This window comes from Aythya marila, assembly GCF_965140915.1.
Source record: "Aythya marila genome assembly, chromosome: 5".
Lineage (NCBI taxonomy): Eukaryota > Metazoa > Chordata > Aves > Anseriformes > Anatidae > Aythya > Aythya marila.
The window spans coordinates 62563226-62583418 of NC_139046.1; the positions used below are offsets into that span (position 1 = coordinate 62563226).

The window sequence follows — 20193 nt, forward strand, 5'->3', positions numbered from 1 at the left end:
GAAATGCAATAAATTTTTGAATTGTTTTAGAAGACTATGTTCTCTAAAGAGAAACAGCTTCAAATAATTTTATTCAAAATGTGTTTAATTTCAACTTCGAAGTCTTGAAAACAGTCGTTCTCTCTCTCTTTTTTTTTTTTTTTTTTAGATTACCCAGCAGCTGGAAGGGATCTGTTTGCAAGTGATTGGAACAGTTTTGCAGCAGCATGTATTAGGTACGTGTACTGTTGTTGGCTTAAGTTTAAGTGTATTGGATTGGCCTTAAATTTACCTACATTCTGTTTGTTTTAGAGTTCTATGAGGAGATTTTTTCCTTGGCTCATAGTCTGACGTGTCAACAAGTTTCTGCACAAATGTGGCAGCTTCTTCCTCTTGTTTTTGAAGTCTTTCAGCAGGATGGCTTTGATTATTTTACTGGTAAGTAATACAGGTCAGAAAGCCAGATAGTTTCATATACGCTTTAAGCATAAAGTGAATTACATCTTCATTGAAGTGTTTAGGAGAACAACAGAGTGAGTTACTTTTCCAGTATCTTATTTTACTGTTGAAGCAGACTTGTTTTACTGAGGTATCTGACTAAGTACATGCTTATCTTGAAAAACATTATGCAAGAACTGTGATTAACTTACTTAGTTTCAATAAAACATGAAAACTGTAACTATGATTATTCTTCTTTTAATACAGACATGATGCCTCTCTTACATAATTATGTTACTGTTGATACGGATACACTTCTGTCAGACACAAAATATCTTGAAATGATCTACAGTATGTGCAAGAAGGTAAGCAGATAACTTTGCGATCACAAAATCTGTAATATCTAAAGCAATATGTTGTTAAACTGGGAACCTTTTTCCACAACAGCAGACTGTAAAATGGATGAATTTGGATGTCTGCTCCTAAAGCATTATGCTATTTAGCATCTTCAGTGAGCCCACAAATTATCAAGCTATTGCAGAAAAACCTAAAGCAGTTCCATCAAATGTATTAATGCTTTTGCTGAAAGTGTAAAAGAAAAGGTAAACAACAAAAGCAGATTAAACAACCCTTTTTTTGTATATCTGTATTTTGTGTAATACACTTTGAGCGTATTGTACTGGGTCTGGCTGGAATGTTAATTTTCCCGGCAGCAGCCCATACAGTGCTGTGCTCTGCACTTGTAGCTGGAACAGCAGTGTTATCACACCAGTGTCGTGTCTACTGCTGAGCAGCAGTGGCACAGCATTGGGCCTTTCTCTAACCCTCCTAGGGGGTGGGCAAAAAGCGAGGAGAGAAACATCGCTAGGGCAGCTGACCTAAACCAATCAAAGGGATATTCCATACCATGTGGTGTCACACTCAGCAATAAAAGGTGGAAACAGGAAGAAGAGGGGAGGGGTGGGCTCTCGTTGGGAAAATGTCGGTCCTCCTCCCGAACACCAGCTACGTGCGTTGAGGCCCTGCTTCGAGGACGTGGTCAATCATCGCTCATTTGTGGGAAGTAGAGAGTAATTTCTTTCCTCTGCACTTCCACATAGCCTTCATTCGTTTTGTTTGTTTTCCTCCCTTTTTTTATTTTTTTCCCTTTTCCCCTTTCCCTTTTTATTTCCCTTTAGTTAAATTGTTTAGTTCATAATAATCTTTCTTTAATTATTATTATTATTTCCCTTTAATTAAATTATCCTTATCTCAACCCGTGAGTTGTTCTTTGCTTTACTTCTCCCCCTCCTCATCTAAAAGAGGGGGAGTGAGAGAGCGGTTGTGGGGTTTAGCTGCCCAGCACGGTAAAACCACCACACATATAGACATGCAAAACGTGTACTTACTGCAAAGGGTAGATACCTTCTTTCATCTGAGGTTTCTAACCTCACTATAACTATGATACCACATGCCATACATTTGCTAAACCTATTAAATAAAACAAGTAGAGATGGAAAGTAAATGGATAGGAACAGAAATCTTTTTTTTTTTCCAAGTTTATGCCAGATCAGTGACTACAGCTGAGAGCAGAATGCAGTTCTGATTCTTGCCAGCTCTTACTTGAAAACAAGCTGTAACCAGGCTGATTAGGTTGACTGTAAATACGTGAACTTTTTAATACATGCAAAAAGAAAATTAGCCTGTTACAGCCTCTGTGATTAGTGTATTATTAGATGGGCACAGTGTCTTTGACACAGAAGTTCTAGATATTGCATGGTCTCCCACCGGATATCCTAAATATAGTTTAGTAAAGGTAAACGGTTTTTACAAAATTCAACACATGAATGCTTAAGGAAACCTAAATTCGCAAATGGAAATTAAGCTTTTAAAAATGGCAGCTAATGCTTAATACATTTACTGTTTTTAAGATCTGCGCCCATGGTTGTTTAATACTGGTACAGATAAACTAGTTCCAGCTGCATTCAGCAATGTTTTATTCTCTGTGGTTCTAATACTGATCCATAACTGCAAATTTGGCATCTCCACTAGAGGAAGTTTGTTTTAGCATTGTAATAGTGGGTAAACTTGCATCAGCTTTGCAAAGCAGCATATCACAAACATGTCTTGAAAGGCTATCATCAAAAATAATTATTTTTCAGGTCCTTACAGGAGTTGCTGGAGAAGATGCAGAATGTCATGCAGCAAAACTGTTAGAAGTGATTATTCTGCAGTGTAAAGGGCGTGGTATTGATCAGGTTGGTAACAGCTTTGGTTCATGTAACTTAATATTAAAAATATTCTCAAATATGAATTGATTATCTCTAAGATAAGAAGTTTTTGTAGGGTGACTAATGATCCTGTCTTCTACTTCAGTGTCACAAGTCCTACTGTGCAGATAACAGCACTAAAGAAGTAGTTATTGTACAGTTCATCTCCAGGATTTAGGATGCTGCAAAACTCAATGTGAAGTGTTTTCATGGATCTGGGAGAGTACTGTTTTAGGACAATCTTAGCTAAAAGTTGTTTAATTTTATTCTAAGGTAATAGTAGTGAATATTGATGATTTTTTCATCTTTCAAGTTAATAGCCTTGAAATAAGAATGCAAATGCAGTTCCTAGAATCCCAGTTAATGTCATAGAGGAGCCAGGAATTTCATTAAATGCATATGGAAGTTGGAAATTGTTATAATAGCTATCTAAATTTTTCTATAATAATCTATATTTTTGCATGCTTTCTTAATACTTGTGGACTTTGCCCTTGAAGTTATAATCTGAATTTATTTGAAAGGAAAAAAAACTATAGAGAGGTGTTTTGTATTTGTCATTTCTGAAGAGAATACTACTTTGAATAGCTGTTTCCTTGGAGTATTGGTAATACCTCTTGAATCTGCTGACTTTAGGAATATTGAAAGAGACTTAAGTTTATTTTTCTGGACTTACAAGTATATGTATCTTCCTTAGTTTTTTATTCTTAAAAGATGAGACAAAGGAACTAGAAATTATGTCTACTGTCCACTATGTCACAAAACCCTTGTGCTCAGAGTAGAGATTAAATCTTTTCACCTTTATGTTTCATCTTTGTGTATGACGTCTGCTGGCAATTACAAAGTATACCCATTTTATGTCCTCTGTATTTATGCACCAGCCTGTTTTTAAGCCATTTCTCAACTGGAGTGTGAAATACAGAACTATAAAATTTATTTTTGATTACTAAGTTTGTAATGCTTCTCACTCCTCAGTGCATACCCTTATTTGTGGAAGCTGCTTTAGAGAGATTGACCAGAGAAGTAAAAACAAGTGAACTGCGAACAATGTGCCTCCAGGTTGCCATAGCTGCTTTATATTACAATCCTCATCTATTATTAAATACATTGGAAAATCTTCGTTTTCCCAATAATGTGGAGCCTGTCACTAATCACTTCATAACACAGTGGCTTAATGACGTAGACTGTTTCTTGGGGTAAGTGTTTCTAATTTTGAAGGTTATTCACTGCGATAAACCTCTATATTATAAGCCTCTATATTACCTGCTTCTAAATCATAATGGAATTCTTAATTCTTGCACTGTTTTGTTTTATAGACTTCACGATAGAAAGATGTGTGTGCTTGGCTTGTGTGCTCTTATTGATCTGGAGCAAATACCACAGGTTTTAAATCAAGTCGCTGGCCAGATCCTGCCAGCTTTTATCCTTTTATTTAATGGATTGAAAAGAGCATATGCCTGTCATGCAGAGCATGAAAATGACAGTGATGATGATGATGAAGCTGAAGAAGATGAGGAAACAGGTATGGAAACTGAAGAACTGTTACATTTTGTTTTTCATGATTCCTGGTGGAGATGCCGAGTTCTTTTGTGGAATTATTCAGAGTTCCCTAACTTAAAAACAAAGCTGTGGTGCAACGCTCAATCTTTTAACACCTTTCAAGTTTATCTGCCTTACTTTCCCTTCCCTCTAAAAAGCTGATTTCCTAGATTGAGTCTCCTCAAAGTCATGTCAGGCTAGCTTTTATATGGTTGCTGTCATTACAGAAAGGAGTTATTGCTGGGGCTCGTTTCCCATCTGAGTGAGGGATTAGAGTCAGTAGGAGTTTCTCTGCTCCACTGCACAGTTAAAAACTCCCATGAGCTGCTGGGGTTCTAGGTGTATATCGAACTACACTGTTATCAGTTCTATTGCTTGTTCTAGATAAGCCACCTTCCTGAAGATACTGTTTTTTTGTTTTTTTTAACTGTTCTTGAGATTAACTTTGTGTGTGATACTTAACTCAGAGGAGCTGGGGAGTGATGAAGATGACATCGATGAAGATGGTCAAGAATATCTAGAAATTCTAGCAAAACAGGCAGGTGAAGATGGAGATGATGAGGACTGGGAAGAAGATGATGCTGAAGAGACTGCTTTGGAAGGTTATTCCACAATTATTGATGATGAAGACAACCCTGTTGATGAATATCAGATATTTAAAACAATTTTTCAGAGTAAGTAACTTTATTTCTTTTCTTGGACTAAAAGTTAAAATGTAATTTAATTATAGTCTATAGAATTGTAAACCAGAATTTATTGAAAGCTTCCAACAGGCTTTCCAAAAGTACATGGTTTGAATAAGTCCTTTATTTGAGAAGGGGAAGAGCAACACCATTATTATACTTTCAGGGCAAAGAGACTATTCTTGAATGAACTTAATGGTGGAAGGGAAGAGGTCAAAGACAGTATTAGTGTTTTGCAATATCTTTAGTTATGTTACCCTAACAGAGTTGATCGGAGTATTATTTTGATTAAAATAGCAGTGGGTGTTAATAAGCTTTGAGTTACAGAACATTTTAATGAACATATTCCTTTTGTTTACATTTTCTTTCTCTTGCAGCAATTCAAAATCGTAACCCTGTGTGGTACCAAGCTTTGACACAGGGTCTTAATGAAGAACAAAGAAAACAATTGCAGGATATAGCAACTCTGGCAGATCAGAGGCGGGCAGCACATGGTATTTTTTTTTCCTTTATTCCATGAAGTACTGCTTTTGCTGTTTGAATGCTGTTTATGTGCTCAAGAAGCCTATAATTCAAGCCTAATAATGTCTTCATAAAACAGTACTGTTTTACAATCCAGAGATCTTCGAAATCTCTTAAAGATTGTCATGTCACAAAGCCTCAGTACAAAGATTGTGTGGCATACCACAGGTGTAAGGAAATGTAGAAATTTCTTAATGAAGTGAGCAGGTAAATACAGGCATGTTAGAGTAGTGTGGATGTGAAAACAAATCAGTTGGACCTGCAGGTGCATGAACAGGCAAACAAGTGAATGTGGCTGGTAAATTATTTCCTCATGTGATCTAGTCCAGCTAGGATAGTGATTCTGTCAGTGGGGAAAATACCATCTTAGAAAGAAGTATCCATCTATAAAGCTACATCATTAAGCATACTAAATATTTCAGTTTGCTGTTCTGCAATGGAGATAAGTGATCTGTCCAGTTCATATCCTGCATCTTATTGAGCAGTTACCACAAGATGCTTCAGCTTAGAAGTTCAGAAAGCTGTAGGAGATTAGTATTAAGAATGGTCATTTTGGTTTTTCATAGAACAGCGAAAAGTATTTCACAAAGCTTAAATGTCCAGAATGATCCACTCCTAATGGATATAAAATCTAGTCTCACTGTGCCCCCTGTCAAGCACTAGGCATCATACTGATGAGATTATATACTACTTGTGCATTTTCTGAAAAAAAAATATGGAGGTTTTGTTTTGGTCTGCTTATTCACAGAGTGAATTAGGTCCAGATAGTGAAGTTATAATTAAGGAGCTAGTTCCTTACGGGAAATTCTTCTGTACTATGAGGGCATATTGGTCTCCAGTCTGCCTACCTGACAGGGACACATTCTATTAGCTACATTAACGGCAGATCATTCTAACAAGAATTTCCATATGCGAAACAATTTTTGTCTGCTGTACATAAAGGGACCAATAATACGCTTGTATGTTCTTGATTGTACTAAAGGTAGACAGAAATGCATGTTTGTCTGCTTTTTACCATTCTGCTTTGAGTTGTCCATTTATTATTGTTTGTTTATATGCATTTAAAAACACAACCAGACAAACAAAACCCAAACAGTTTTACAGTTACCTTTGAAGAATGTAATGTAGAGATGAAATGTCTCTCTTATATATGGGGATGTATATGCAAAGCTCAAATGTCAAAAGGTCTTAGAGTTCGGCTGAAAATGAAGAGTTGATCAACTTGGTAGTTTCTCTCAGAGCTAGGCTTATATAAGGTCTAGTAACCTGAACTATTAATTAGCTGCTTGAGTATGGGGGTAAATGTACGTATTCTGAAGTGACTGATTCATGTGCTTCAGTGGATATTTCTGCTTATACTGTAGAGTTGACCTAGGAACACTAAAAACAGAGGTGATATCTGTGCACTGCTTTTGTTATACATGTGATCATGGATTTGATGTAAGAGTCTATTTTTAATCAGGAAGAATTGGGCATCTGTTAGCAATTTTTGAAATCCAGCACTCATTCAGGTCTTATTTTTGAAATGAGATATATGAGTACTCATTCCCAAAAACTCAAGTGTGCTTGTTTTAAGTATAAATTTCATTTAAATAGAACTATAACAATACTGAGAAACAAAAACAAATGAGTCCATCTGTTGTTGAGGCCTGGCCCACTTACACTGTGGGTACTGATTAATTTCTTGGGTAACCCCCAGTTTAAGCCTACATCTCTGGGAGAATTAGAATGGTCAATCACACGGTCTGTCTTCCCTCTGTGCACATGCACTAAAATATTTTCTTTGTGTTTTTGTTGTTTTTTTTTTTTTTTTTTTTTTAGAATCCAAAATGATTGAAAAGCATGGAGGATACAAATTCAATGCTCCAGTTGTGCCAACTTCGTTTAATTTTGGAGGTCCTGCCCCAGGAATGAATTGAATTATCACTTTTCCTGCTACTGTGTGATTGTAGTGAAGAGCTTGTGTTCCTCCCAATAGTGGTTCCAGAATTGGTTCATGTTATCTACAGCTCACTCTAAACTAATTGATAAATAGATTGGACAAAAGCCCCAGAAGTGGGACCTGATCATGCAACCTAATACTGGAAAGAAAGCAAACCAGAGGTTTTTTTGAAGATAGAAAGAATCTGATTATAAAGCTTCAAATGACACACTTTGGAAACCGGAAATCAAGAGGGGATGTCATGAAGGCAGCTTTTCTTTTTCTGAGGAAAAAAAAATTCAGGCATGGGCTGCAGGACTATTTAAAATGTCTCATTTACAGTACAAGCTAGAAGGCAGACTTAATTTTTACACCTGTGGCAGTATGAGTATTTGCCCAATTTCCCTTTTCTCCCTTCCCATTGGGTGTCTATTCTTTTAATGTAAATAATAAGATAAGGTAATTGGATAGCCTTACTTAATCTTCATTTCCATTTATCAAGATTGTTCATATGTAGAATATTGGACACTTAATGTAGCACTACATAACTGATAAATCTGTAAATGAATTAGCACTTTCATATTGAAACAAGCCTGCTAGCCTATGTACAAAAATAGCAAAATGTTTGCTGTTTATAAAAAAAAAATAAAAAATAAAAAATAAGGGATGCATTGGGGGAAATAATTTCAAGTTATTCATTTAAAATAACATAGCAGTTTTGTACCTGGTGACTTTGTGGTGCAGTCACCTCTGGTTGTGACTTGAATTCGGTTATGTAAAAAGGGGTTAGTGATATTTCATTGCTGCTAAAAAAAAAAAAAAAAAAAATAGCAACACCCTCTGTGTCCTTTGTTTTTCTTAAAGATCTCACTGTTCAAGTTGAAATTTGGATACAAATGTTTATTGTAAGCACTGAGAAAAAAGTTATCTTCTCTGAAGCATGTAAATTAGATGTGAAGTTCTGCTCCTAAACAAGTTGGTTGAAGTGTGTGGATGAAACATCTATATATGCAATCTATTAAAAAATAGTAATTTGGCTAACCTGGACTTTGATCTATGAATACAGTTTTTCCCCCTAATTTTGCAAAAACATTTTTTTTCCAGCATGTGGTAGTGCAAGTGCACTACTCCTGCATTTCATTGACCCTCTTTTTGCACTCCCAGCGTTAGTGTGCTATTGTCTGCCTGATCCAGACAGTGCATTTGAAGTTTTGCCAATCTTCCATTTTTGAAGCCACAATTTTCTTCCTTCAAAGTTGCTATAGTAACTGGTATTTTAGCTAGAGAGGCAAAATACAGTTCCCTCTGGGACCACTATCAAAACCACTGTATGAAGAAGCCAGCAGGGAGATGCTGTGAATGGGTTGGCTTAAATGCCCCCTTTTCTGTTCTTAAAGCATAAATTCATAGGTTTTTGATCTTGCCTTGAGATCATTGGTGTCAGGTCTTTTAAATCAAATGTTTTTTTTTTTTTTCTTTTGGCTGTTTTTATATAAAAATGTCACCTGCTGTTACAATTGATATTAAACAAGCTACCTTAATTTAATGTAAGCCTCCAAAATTTAAATACAGGTTGAAAAATAAACTGAGTTTATATCTGTAAAAATGAGATGCACATATATATATTATGATACTCAAAATGCAGTCTTCAGAAAATTGGTTTGTGTGGTGTGTGTTTTTTTTTCCATCAGCAGAGTAGCAGAAATTTGTGGTTTGGGGCTTTCTTGATGAGTTGACCAGCGTGGTTCTCTGCCTTCCATTTCCTATGCAGCCACTCGTACTTTGCTGGGCAGGTATGATGGCCTTTTCCAGTCACTCTCTGGACTGCCCTTCTTAGGCAAATGATGTTTTCCTGTGCACAGAGTGCTTATGTGAGAGACTGAGCCAGGAATACAGTGCCACAGCCCTACTGAAATACTAAAGGGATACTTTAAAGCAAATTGTGGATTTAAAAAACGATGGATATTGCACCAGCTGTGAGAAAGCCGACAGAAATTAAGTCTTGAATCCAAGTATCCATTGTAGTAGCAGTATGGGAACCACAGTAGTACTGTAGCGCTTCTGAATTTTCAGCTGCCTGGTCAAGTCCATAAGCAGAACTGTTCTATATAAATGTGTAACTCATGGACACATGTAGGTGTACTCTGGCCTCAAGATTATCTCCAGACCAAGTTTTATTTTTGTAGAAAAAGGTGACAATTACAGCATGTTTTCCTGTGCGTTCCTTGACCTTGAGAAACGCCCAGTTTGACATAAATCATTTCTGAACATCTGCTTGTTGGGTATCTGCTTATCTTGTTACACTTCCCCAAACATGTAAGACGACCTTTTTAGGACACTTGGCCTCATGGTAGAAGACAGGACACAGCAGCAGTGAGAATGCAGTAGGTACTAAGCAGGTGGAGGAAAAAAAAAAAAAAAAGGTGAAAATTACCAATTTAGTGCCATTGTTATTTCTGGAACAGTTATATTTTTTGAGTCAAGGGAGGAATTTTATCTTGGTGTGAGGAACACAGTCTTACTTGAAGGGTGCTTTTATGTGTCACTAGACTGGTTAGCAAGGAGCATCTTTTTTAAAAATGGATCTTAGAATTGCTTTCCTGTGCTCCAAGAAATGTATTTATATAAATTGCAAAACAATTTTGCATTGTTGTTGGTGGTGATAGTGCATTTTGTGATGCAATATATCAATTTCAGTGATGCACATGTCAAATTTAAAAACCGATCTTCCTCCTAGAATTTGCATTTATCCATTCCATTTTTCAAGGATAATGCAACTCTGAGGGAAGAGCTGGAAAATTAAAGCCTTTGTTTTTTCTATTATGGAAGATCTCCTTGGATTAATAAACATCTAAAGCAAATCCTCATCTTCACTTATTTCAGTGTGGTGTTTTGAATGCAGCTCTATTCTGACAGTGCTCGGGAGTCCTATTTAAGTTACTGAGCCCTAAGGTTTGTATCTTCCCCTCACGTATTTCTCTGAGCAGAAATGCTAGGCAGAATCACAGTTCTCTTAACTGATTAAATACAGAAGTTGTATGACCTATGTTGTTTTCTAAATGTTGACATGCCGGGTAAGTTTAATACCTTTTTTTTGCACAAGCCATTACCTTAAAAGAATTGTTCTGGTGCAGTACAGCAAAGTTCTGCTCAAATGTCGTGTAGCCTTCTGCAAAATTCAAGCCTGGAGTGGAATAATTTCAGAATACCAGGCAATAGATATAAAGGTAGTTTAAATTGTGCCTAGTAATCAGTACCTGCTAATAAGTTTTAAAGGTTAAGTTGTATTTTTCTAAAGGAAACTTCTTCCCCTTGTGATTATCAGTTTTTGAAAAATAAAAACAAAGCTTCGTGACAGATTTTTGCATCATTTTGTCATGTTCCCTTTCAGTCCTTCCTCATGTGTACTTTCTCAGTCGCTGATCATTTTCACTTCCTGTGCCTCAGTTTGTCCCCTTTTAATTCCTTTGAGATACTGCTCAGAAGCTGTGAGCAGTTTATACGAAGTAGTTTGGACTGCAGGCAGTTACACCCCAGTGAAGTGCTTGCTGTCTGTGTATATTCACACTAAGAACCATCGCATCCTCCTCTGGAGTTTCTGCACCTGAACAGATGCTGAAGCCTCGCAGCACTAAGGGGACACTTACAGAATAGCACAGCTGAGGAATGGGTTCCCACTGGGTGCTTTGGGCTCCCAGAACGAAGGCTGTGCTTGCAGTAGTGTTAGCGGTAGCCCCCATGTTGTCTGTAGGGAATAGATCAGGTTTAACCAAGTTTAAATGAGGCTGGTCCAAAGTTTGTAGACTGTACGAGTTTTCCATAATTTGGGCTACTAATTACATTTTTGTCTTTGGTATGTTACCAGTAGCATATTTTGAGTAGATAAACACTGTTGCTGGAAATCTATGCAGAAGTAGCATTTGGTTTATGTAAGCGTAGTTGTGAGGAGCACCACTGTTCTGTTCCACCAACTGTTCAGGTTTTAACCTAAATTCAGTATTGAAGTGTATCAAAATTTGAGAAAAGCTTGTAAGGTCCAAGGCTCAAAGCGTTATGCTGTTACAGATTCAAAAAGCAAGAGTGTATCGTACCCTGACTCAGGGTTTTCTTCCCTGCTTTCCGTAGGGCCTTCTCTACAAACAAGCACTTGAACAAAGTTAGTTTGGTAATGTGTTATAAACTAAAAATTAAAAGCCTGGATTATAAATTACTTTGCAATTAATCTATAGCATATATAACTGCTGTAGCATCAGTTTGCTTATTTTTTTTTACAATCACTCGTTCAGATGTTGATGCTGGAACAGTAAGACAAAGCAGGGGCTGCACAGAGGTGCCAGAGATTGAGAAGAGATGTAGGAAGCCCTTGATGAAGTTCATAAACCCCAAAACGCCGTTTTCTCTCAGGCATTTCACTGCTGCTGCACCCCAAACACGTGGCTGCGATTCGTGTGCTGACTGGAAGCTTCCCATTAAGAAACTGGAAGCAAAACTTGAAGCTAAAGAAAGGAAAATTGCTTGTTTTAATTGTTCCTCAGTATTAGGGCTGATCTGGAATAAAATATTCTGGCTGTTTGTATTATTTTAAGATAATTAAACGGAATTAAACGCTGTCACAGCTGCCCCGTTCAGAAGGGCCCGGCACAGCCCTGGTGCTGTCCTGCGGGCGCTGCCCGCTCCGGCTGCCCCGGTGGTTTTATTTCCTGTCAGACAAACGCGCTGAGCCCTGCGCGCCGCCCCCGGCATTTTACGCTTCAGTCGCTGCTCCCTGCCCCGCCGAGCCGGGACCGAGCGGCACCGGGCCCCGAGGCGCCGGCCGGGGGCTGAGGGCGGCCGGCGCCCCGCGGGGGGCTGAGCCCTGAGGCGCCCTCAGGGCCGGAGCCCCCGGTCCCCGCCCGCTCCCCTCCCGCCGCGGCCCCGGGCGCTCCCCGGCGGAGGAAATGGCGGCCGCCGCCCGCTCCCCCGCTGGCGCGCGAGCGCCGCGCTCCCCGCGGCACAAAATGGCGGCGGCGGCGGCCCCGGACCCAGCATAGCCTCAGCGCCGCGAAGCCGCGGGGCGGGGCCGCGGGCGGCCGGCCAATGGGCGCCGGCGCGGGGCCCGGAGGCGGCCAATGGCGAGCGGGGGCGGCGCGGCGCGGCGCGGCGCGCCCAATGGGAGCGGCGGGCGCGCGGGGCGCGGAGCCCGGGCGCGCGGCTCGGGGCGGCGCTGAGGCGGGCGGGCGCTGAGGCGGCCGTTTCCTGTCCTGGTGCATGGTGGTCGGACGGAGGAATTGTTGGAAAATTTCTCGGCGAGGTTCGTATATAAACGTGTCGCTACCCAGTGTGCCTTATGCGAGCCGCCGCCATCGCCGCCGCGGGACGCCGCGCCGGGCCGCGCCGCGCCCCCCGCGCCTCGCGCCGCAGGCAGCAGCGGGCAGCGGCGGCACCCGCCGGCACCGCAGCCCCGCACGGCCCGGCCCGGCACGGCCCCCCCCACCCCCGCCCGCCGCCCCCGCGGGGCCCGTTGGCCGCTGCGTCACGGCCGGGGGCGCGGGGCCGGGCCCGGGGCCCCCGCGCCTCAGGGGGGGCTCGGCGGCGCCTCCGCCTTTTGTCTGCGCCCGCAGCGCCGCCGGGCTCCGTCAGGCGGCCGCCGGCAGCTCCCGGCCCTCAGCGTCGGGGAGAGCGCGGCCGCCGGGAGCTGCTCCTCCGGGAGCGCCTCCCGAGCCGGCCCCGGGGCCGTGGGTGCCCCGCTGAGGCCCGGCTGGCGGGGCGGGCTCCTCGGGATGGCGCTGGGCTGTGCGCGAGGGGCCGCGGAGCGCCCGGCTCAGCGGCTCGCTGGGGGCCAGCGTCTCCTGAGGGCGCCTCCCAGGCGCTGCGCGGGGATGGCAGCGCTGCTGCGGGAGGCCCGGCCGCACGGCCTTCCCGTCAGAGCGCTACATCCGCCTTAAAGTCCTCTCAAAATTCTGCCCTAGGTGGCATAAATCCCCTACATCCTCAAGGGCTGCCGAGCAGGCCTTTCTGTCACGGTTTCAGGGTGATAGTGCCTGAAAAATGAAGTGTGTTTGTCCTTAACTGAACCTTTTTAAGGGCAGTCCTGTGTACGGAGCGTGTGCCAGCTTCTTTGTATAAGAGTACCTGCAAGGAGGGCAGCAGGGTGTAACGGGGCTGTCATCTCATGGCCCATCTCTTTGTATTTTATGAATTAAAGTCTTGATCTTTCATGGTGTAAATAAGTCAGAAGCTTTTCACTGAAGTGCCACAGAAAAACCGGGGAGTATGTAGTCAAATAATACATGGTTGCTTTGGTAGTAGATGGCAATTCAACTGAGCTACGTAGGATAAGTGTTTTAGTTCTTGATAAATGTATTTCAAATTGATTACATAATTTACATAAACTGTTCTCATTATGGTAATGGAATAATGAAAATTTCGGTCCTAGCATCCATCTTGAAGAAGAATTATTTTGCCTTGTACTGCAAGGCAAATAGGAGAGTAAAAATTCAGTCACACAGGCTTTGTTCATCCTGTGTCTTCGTGCCTGTGTCACATTTGATGCTTAGACATCCCAGTACTTCTGGCATAAGCTGGTGATCCCTTTTCTCACTGGAGGTAGGCACGGAGATAATACAAGGAGGTATATTCTCTGATAACGTGAGCCAGAATTAGCTTTGTAAATTTGTTTTTGCCCAGATTACCTCAAATTCTGCACTGCTTCAGCATGTCAAACTGCTGCTGGCCCACGTGTCGCTGCTCTGCAGTACCAGGAGAAGGGACTCGATGGTGTGTGTATTTAGATGCACGTGTGCATATGGATATATATGGGACTCGGCGAGGCTGGGTTTAGTAAACAGGAGTCTATCTAGAGTCTATCTAGAGTCTATCTAGAGTCTATCTAGAGTCTATCTAGAGTCTATCTAGAAACAGCAGAGTGATTCATCTGACCCTCAGCCTGTTTTTGAGGGTCTTTGCTCCAGGTAACAGCGAATACCGAGGGTGGTTGGGATGTAACCCCCAACGTGCGTGATCCTGTGTGAGGATTTGGGGTAACTGGTTACACGTAGTGTTCAAGCTTATGTTCTCTCCTGAAAAAGCTGTTCATCCTCACACATCTTAACGAACCTCCTGCTGTGCAGAAGGACAGGGCGGTGGGTCCCGTGACAGAACATAATTGGGGTAACACAGCAACCGGCTCAAGCTAGTCCCTGGGCCAGCTGCCTCCACAGAGCCATGCAGTGGGAAGCCCTTGCCACGAGGAGCGAATGGGTCCTGAGCTGGCTGCAGCGGATCCTGCGCAGCTTTGGTCGGGCTGCTGGTGTGACTCAGGAGACACCGAGTTCTTGCCTTGGTTGGGCCCCCGCGTGTGCTGTCCACCCCTTGGTAGTTGGGTGTCCGTGTTGGAATGAACAAACATGTCCAAGTTAAGGTCCAGTTAATTTTAGTATTTACGAACTTTGGAGTGTTGTTGCAAACTCAATGTAATGGCTTTTTAAAATGCATTTATTTATTTATTTATTTATTTATAAATAAAGCTAAAAAGAAGGCATTTTGACCTGGGTTGTTTCTTTGACGGTGTAATTGGGCTGCAGTTACAGTTTAGGACGTGGGTCTTTTTTGCTGCCATATGTAATTCTTGGCTTTAGAATTTTGGGGTAAAACATGCTCAGCATAGGTGGTGTCTTTGAGAAACACTGTTATTAAGTTCTGGGGAGTCTTTAATTGGCATTGGTGTCAAAACAAATTCTGTTTTCCAAAGTATAGGGCTCAAGTGAATGTAGATGAGCTTCCACGCACAAAGCAATTGACACATTCTTGGTAATCAGAGCAATTCTGCCAGTTCCAAGTGTTACAATGCACATAACACGAGTAGTTGAGAGGTAGAGCACATCTGTGCTTTTGCAGTCTGATTCTTTCACTACTCTTTTCCTGTCTGCATTTTGACTCTTCCGTGATCGTCCCCAGGATTTCCGCTTCCCACACCGTCTGCTCTAACTTCTCCTGCCCCTGACCTGTGTATGTACACACAATAGCATCCCAGGCCAACCTTTGTTTGCCTTGCCTTGCCTTTCCACTGGCTTTTCTTCCTGTACCGTCACATTGCTTCAGCTTCTCTACAGCTCGCCAGCGTGCTTTCCGTGCTATCCCAACCAATAGGTGGTCGGTTTGGCTTTTCTTCTTCGCTGTTCTGCAAGGAGATAGGTGGACTTGGTAAGGAGACTGGAAAATGAGTAGCCTACCCTTGTGCCCCGAGGGCTCCTGGAAGTTTAAATGAAGGTTTCTGTGCAGCTTCTGGGTCCCTCGGGTGGATCCTGGTCCTAGCAGATGGATTCTCATCTGGAACCTGAAGCGCCAGTTCCTGTAAATGGAGAAGTGTTCAGGTGTCCCACGGATGGAGTGAGAAATGGAAGGGAGGTGCCTGCCCACAGACACTGCCTTTCTGGGGGAGGAGTGACAGGAAGCCATGCAACATGACCAAATGCGTTCGCATTGTGGCACAGTTGGTTTTAAGGGGCTCTGTCTGCAACTTAATTTGACTTTGGTTATATTGACTCATGGAACTATGGTTTTGGTCTTCCTGCTCTGCTTTGCACAGCAGGAGTTGTTGATCGGTGACGCAAACACCGAATTGGACAAAATTAGCGAATGCTTCCAGTGAATGCTAAAATGTTCTGGGCTACGCTGCTTTCTGAATGATACAGTGGGGCTGCGCTTTGCTCCACCGCGGTGACACTTGCTCCATAACCAAACTGCTCAGTTCAGGATGGAATTTACAGTTCCAGCAAGTTGTACGGTGTTCTAAGCTGACACCAGATTTACACTTACAACCGCTTGCTGCTGCCCTCGCTCTGAATCTTGTCATCTGCTGAATGTTTTTTTTCTGTAAATACTTGAGGGGGGAAAAGTCTGTTATCTGCCTAATGCTCTCGGACTTCAGGACTGACGACAGAGACTGGAGCTGGAAGATGATCTGTATTTGCAAGTTTGGTGGTGATGCCCATGCCTTAAGCATATTCCTACCAAGATATCATGGTATTGGCATATATTTATATGCTGTGTTTTCCAGCTTACACTTACTGTTTTTTGTAATTCAGGGTAAAGGTTCATAGTTCAGAAGGCTTTCCAATGAGTTTCTGAAGGACAAGCATTGCCTAAAATGCTGCAGGTTGTTATGGCTAATACTGATACATCTGCAATGTAGTTATCAGATTACTAATTAACTCATATCCACACAACCCAGTCAAAATTCCTTATTTTGTTGTCAGTCCCAGCATATTTGGAGGATTTGAGTGGGCACAGTCAGGATTAACTGCTTTGCTGATGTAAATCAGATGCTTTTGCGATTTCTTGACAATTAAGAGACTCGGAATTCTGTTTGATACGACAGTAAAACTGATTGAAATAGTTGGCCTCGGTGTCCTTCAATTTTTTCAGCCTTTAAATACTCACATATTCCTCACATATTCCTCGTTTCATTCTTCCTGTTCTTTTGAATCACTGATATAACTGGAGTTTTTCTGTTTGTAGGATTCAGGAGTAGCCCCCTGCAGTGCTTCAGAAGATGTGTACCTCTTTTTTTTTTTTTTTTTCCACTAGAGATGTGTTACTGCTCCTTTCATATAAGAAATTTGAATACAATTCTGAAGCATGTCATCTAGATGCATTGTTTGTATGTCCATTACTTTGTGTTTATGTATGGACTGTGCAGCAACAACCCCTCAAAACCAGTAGATGTGAAGACACAGAGGTTCATCAGTTAAGAGCTTTTAGTCTCTTTCTTGCTTTGCAACTTCCTGGGGAAAAATACACTTGGGATGAAATCTGTAGTGGCTTAACTCACTAACAGGCTGAAAAACATTCCAAATTTTCCTTCAGCTTTGTTAATAGCATTCAAAGTTTTTCAGGTATCAAAGAAAGTCAGATGACTTACAAGCTTTCTTCTGATTGCTGGCCTAGCACTCAGTTTCTGAACATGCATATTATTATTTATCCTTACTTTTTTTTGTCTGTGAAAGCAAAAATAACGTATTACCAGTCAGTCTGCAGTAGAGAGTTGTGGGGTTTTGGTGTTATTTTTTAAAGAAAAGAAGGTATGAGTGAGCATTGGTAAAGCAAATTTGTCTGGGACAGGAGGGATGTGTCTCGGCTGGGGCAAGGAAGGCCGGCTGAGTTCAGAGCAACGTGCTGGTGTGTGTTGCTAGCTGAGTTCACGTTGTTCCTCTTGTCATCTGCCTGCAAACCAGTGTGCACACACAAATACTCTGAATGATGCAGTGCTGTTTTCAGCCACGTCTGAATTTGACATTTTGCCACAGATTATATGGCCCTTTCTTGGGCTACATCTAAAGCCCTGCTGGTCACAGTGGCTGTATGGTGATGACTTGGGGGAAGACTGCTGGCATGTAGCGCAGTTAGGTGAAGTTAAATGTTCTGACTGCGTACTGAGGTCAGTTGTGCTTTGGTACAGCAGTGGTACATTTGATATTACATTCGTGAGATATTTGTGAAGAGATACCAAATTCTGGCAGTGAATTAGCCTTTGACTGCATTATCAATACGGTGCATCTCTAGGGGAACAACAAGGTTGAAATACTGCAAAAAGGGTAAAACGGAACCTCGAGTTTGACTGCGAGCCCCTGCTTTGGGTGACGCAAGTCTTTGCAAGTTGACTGTGCTGCCATTCAGAGCACGTACAAATCGCTTAGGCACTTGGCAGTGCTGTCGGTCTTCGTTAGGTTCTGTAGGGCCAGGGTTAGATCCCGTGGTTCATAATTTGCAACCCTTCCTGCTCTCCAGAAAATACGTCTGTAATGTGCTATTAAAGTGCGTGCCTTACCCCCTCGTCAGTGACTGGTCTCTCTGAATCTAGCTGTTACAGATCCCTTAGTACAGGTTTGTTTCTGTATTTTCGGCCTCGTTCCTGTAACATGGTGGAAATTGCTGCTTAGTTATGTGGGGGTTGCTTTTACAAGTGATTGGAAAAATAACGTAAAGGAAGTTAAAGTTAGAGAACAAAACACTAAGAAATAGAGAAATGCCTAACACCAGGTAGCTCTCGTTGGGTTTATCCACTAGAAGTTGATCTGACCAATTGGTTATGAAATCAGTGCTTCAGTGCGTTGGTGAAGTGCTGCAAGGGGCAAGGGCAGCTGAAGGAGACAGAAATCCATGTCTGCTCTCTTGAAACGCTGGATCAAAGCATCAACAGGATCTAGGTTTCATTTCTGACCCTGCTACAAATTGCCAGGGTTATAGTGGAGAAGATTATCATACAGGTACGTAGGGGAACAGAAATGAGAGTTTTGGGAGCCTCAGTAGCACTGTTTGTATTTGTGAGCTTACAGCCATCAGACAAGGTCAGGTAATGAGTAAGCTGTACCCCTAACACAAATTGTATCTGGGCTACAGATAGAGTTTGTATCTCTACAATTTGTATCTGGTTTTTCAGTCCGTCAGTCATTTTTTACACTGAGACCTGGAAGCCTGCAATATGTGTTACCAGTTGAAGTGCATTTAATCAGAATGCTAATTGTAGGCATTAATTTTGGCATTTCACAAATGTTTGTTAATCAGACTCCTTCAGGAAAGTGACCGCACGGGTATTTACAACCATATCAATTGTTAAGGACCCTGATGCAGCCAGTGTTTAATTACATTAGTGTGCTGACAGACACGAGCTGATCTCGGGATTCAGCTTTGTCCAACGTAGGAATACGGTTTCCTAAAATTCCTCAATGAAAGTTTTGCAGTTGCGGGGTTGTGTCGTTTGCCACTTTACTTTTCTGGACTGGTAATTGTTTGCTGGTTTTGAACGTTGAATAAAATTACAACAGTTTTGTACATTATTAGAAGTGTATTAAAAATAAAAGTAATGTTTTGAAATAAATGGATGTTATTTCAAACTTCTTAGTGCTGTCTGTGCAACGAGCGTGAACAATCACAAGGTAGCCTAATGTCCGGAGGAGCTTTTTTTCCCTATCCTCCTTTCATAGTTCTTTCATCCTGCACGTGCCAGATCTTTCTTTTCCCTCCTTGCATTTTATAACAGTAACTTTTCCTACTTGACTGCTATTAAAAACTATTCATTTTCCTGTTACTGATTCCCAAAGTATCATCCTTTTTTTTTTTTCCCCTCTCTGAGGAGTTTCTGCTATTGTTACTACAGTTCTTTTTCTTTGCCCAGCAATGCAGCCTTATAGGCATTCTGGAAATGCCAAATTCCTGCTTTTGTTTGCCACATTCTCAACTACCAAAGTCTCGGTCTCCTCTCAGCTGCTTGACTTCCCAGTCCTCCAAACCCAATTTCTTCTGCTCAGTGATATGCCCTCTACCAGTGCTTGCTTTCCTTTTCAATTGCCTAAGTCCCACCTGCTGTTTTCTACTTTTTCGATTCCAAATTTTCAGCTAGGGCTTCTGTTTCCAGCTGCTATACAGAGTGTACATAACAACTTCTCTTTTAGCATTGCATCTTCTCTCCTAAGCCAGTGACTGCATCCAGAGGAGTCCGTTCATTTGAGGGTTAGAGGGGGGCAGAATTGCGGTAGGTGCTCTCTAAACAGGCCCCTTCATCAAGTCTTCACAAGAAGTCCTTCCCCCCTTTGCTGCAGACTTACGAGTTGTGAGAACTTAAAGCTGATAGAAGTTTACCATTTTTCCCATTTGGAGGATTTTATTTTATTCTATTTTTAATAAAAAAGTTATGCGCACATACCCTGGTGTGTGCTTTTTTTGCACCTTTCTGGTGCAGCTTTTGTCAAAAAGCGTTGTGAAGTCAGCAGCACAGGTGACGGACTGCTTCTACCCTGTGACTACCGGTGTGAGCCCTGCTTCAGCATCACTTCTTGCGACTGGCTTTTGCTTCCTTCTCTCAGACCCTGGTTTCAGTTCAGGGGTT

General features: G+C 41.9%; 2 protein-coding genes across 7 annotated transcripts in view; both read left to right on the forward strand.

The window, feature by feature from the left end:
- The window catches only part of IPO7 (importin 7), a 34284-nt gene extending 25866 nt beyond the window's left edge, over positions 1 to 8418 (forward strand). Inside the window, exons 17-25 of the mRNA XM_082761881.1 lie at positions 149 to 215; positions 292 to 417; positions 685 to 782; positions 2559 to 2654; positions 3639 to 3859; positions 3980 to 4185; positions 4670 to 4876; positions 5263 to 5379; positions 7229 to 8418. Coding sequence (XP_082618007.1) covers positions 149 to 215; positions 292 to 417; positions 685 to 782; positions 2559 to 2654; positions 3639 to 3859; positions 3980 to 4185; positions 4670 to 4876; positions 5263 to 5379; positions 7229 to 7326 — 1236 coding nt within the window. The 3' untranslated portion in view covers positions 7327 to 8418. The remainder of the gene's footprint in view (positions 1 to 148; positions 216 to 291; positions 418 to 684; positions 783 to 2558; positions 2655 to 3638; positions 3860 to 3979; positions 4186 to 4669; positions 4877 to 5262; positions 5380 to 7228) is intronic.
- A 4002-nt stretch (positions 8419 to 12420) lies between these two features.
- Positions 12421 to 20193, forward strand: part of ZNF143 (zinc finger protein 143) — a 42886-nt gene continuing 35113 nt past the window's right edge. For all 6 annotated transcript variants that reach the window (XR_014317526.1, XR_014317527.1, XM_082760755.1 and 3 more), the window contains exon 1: positions 12421 to 12618. The gene's annotated coding sequence lies outside the window, so the exon portion shown is untranslated. The remainder of the gene's footprint in view (positions 12619 to 20193) is intronic.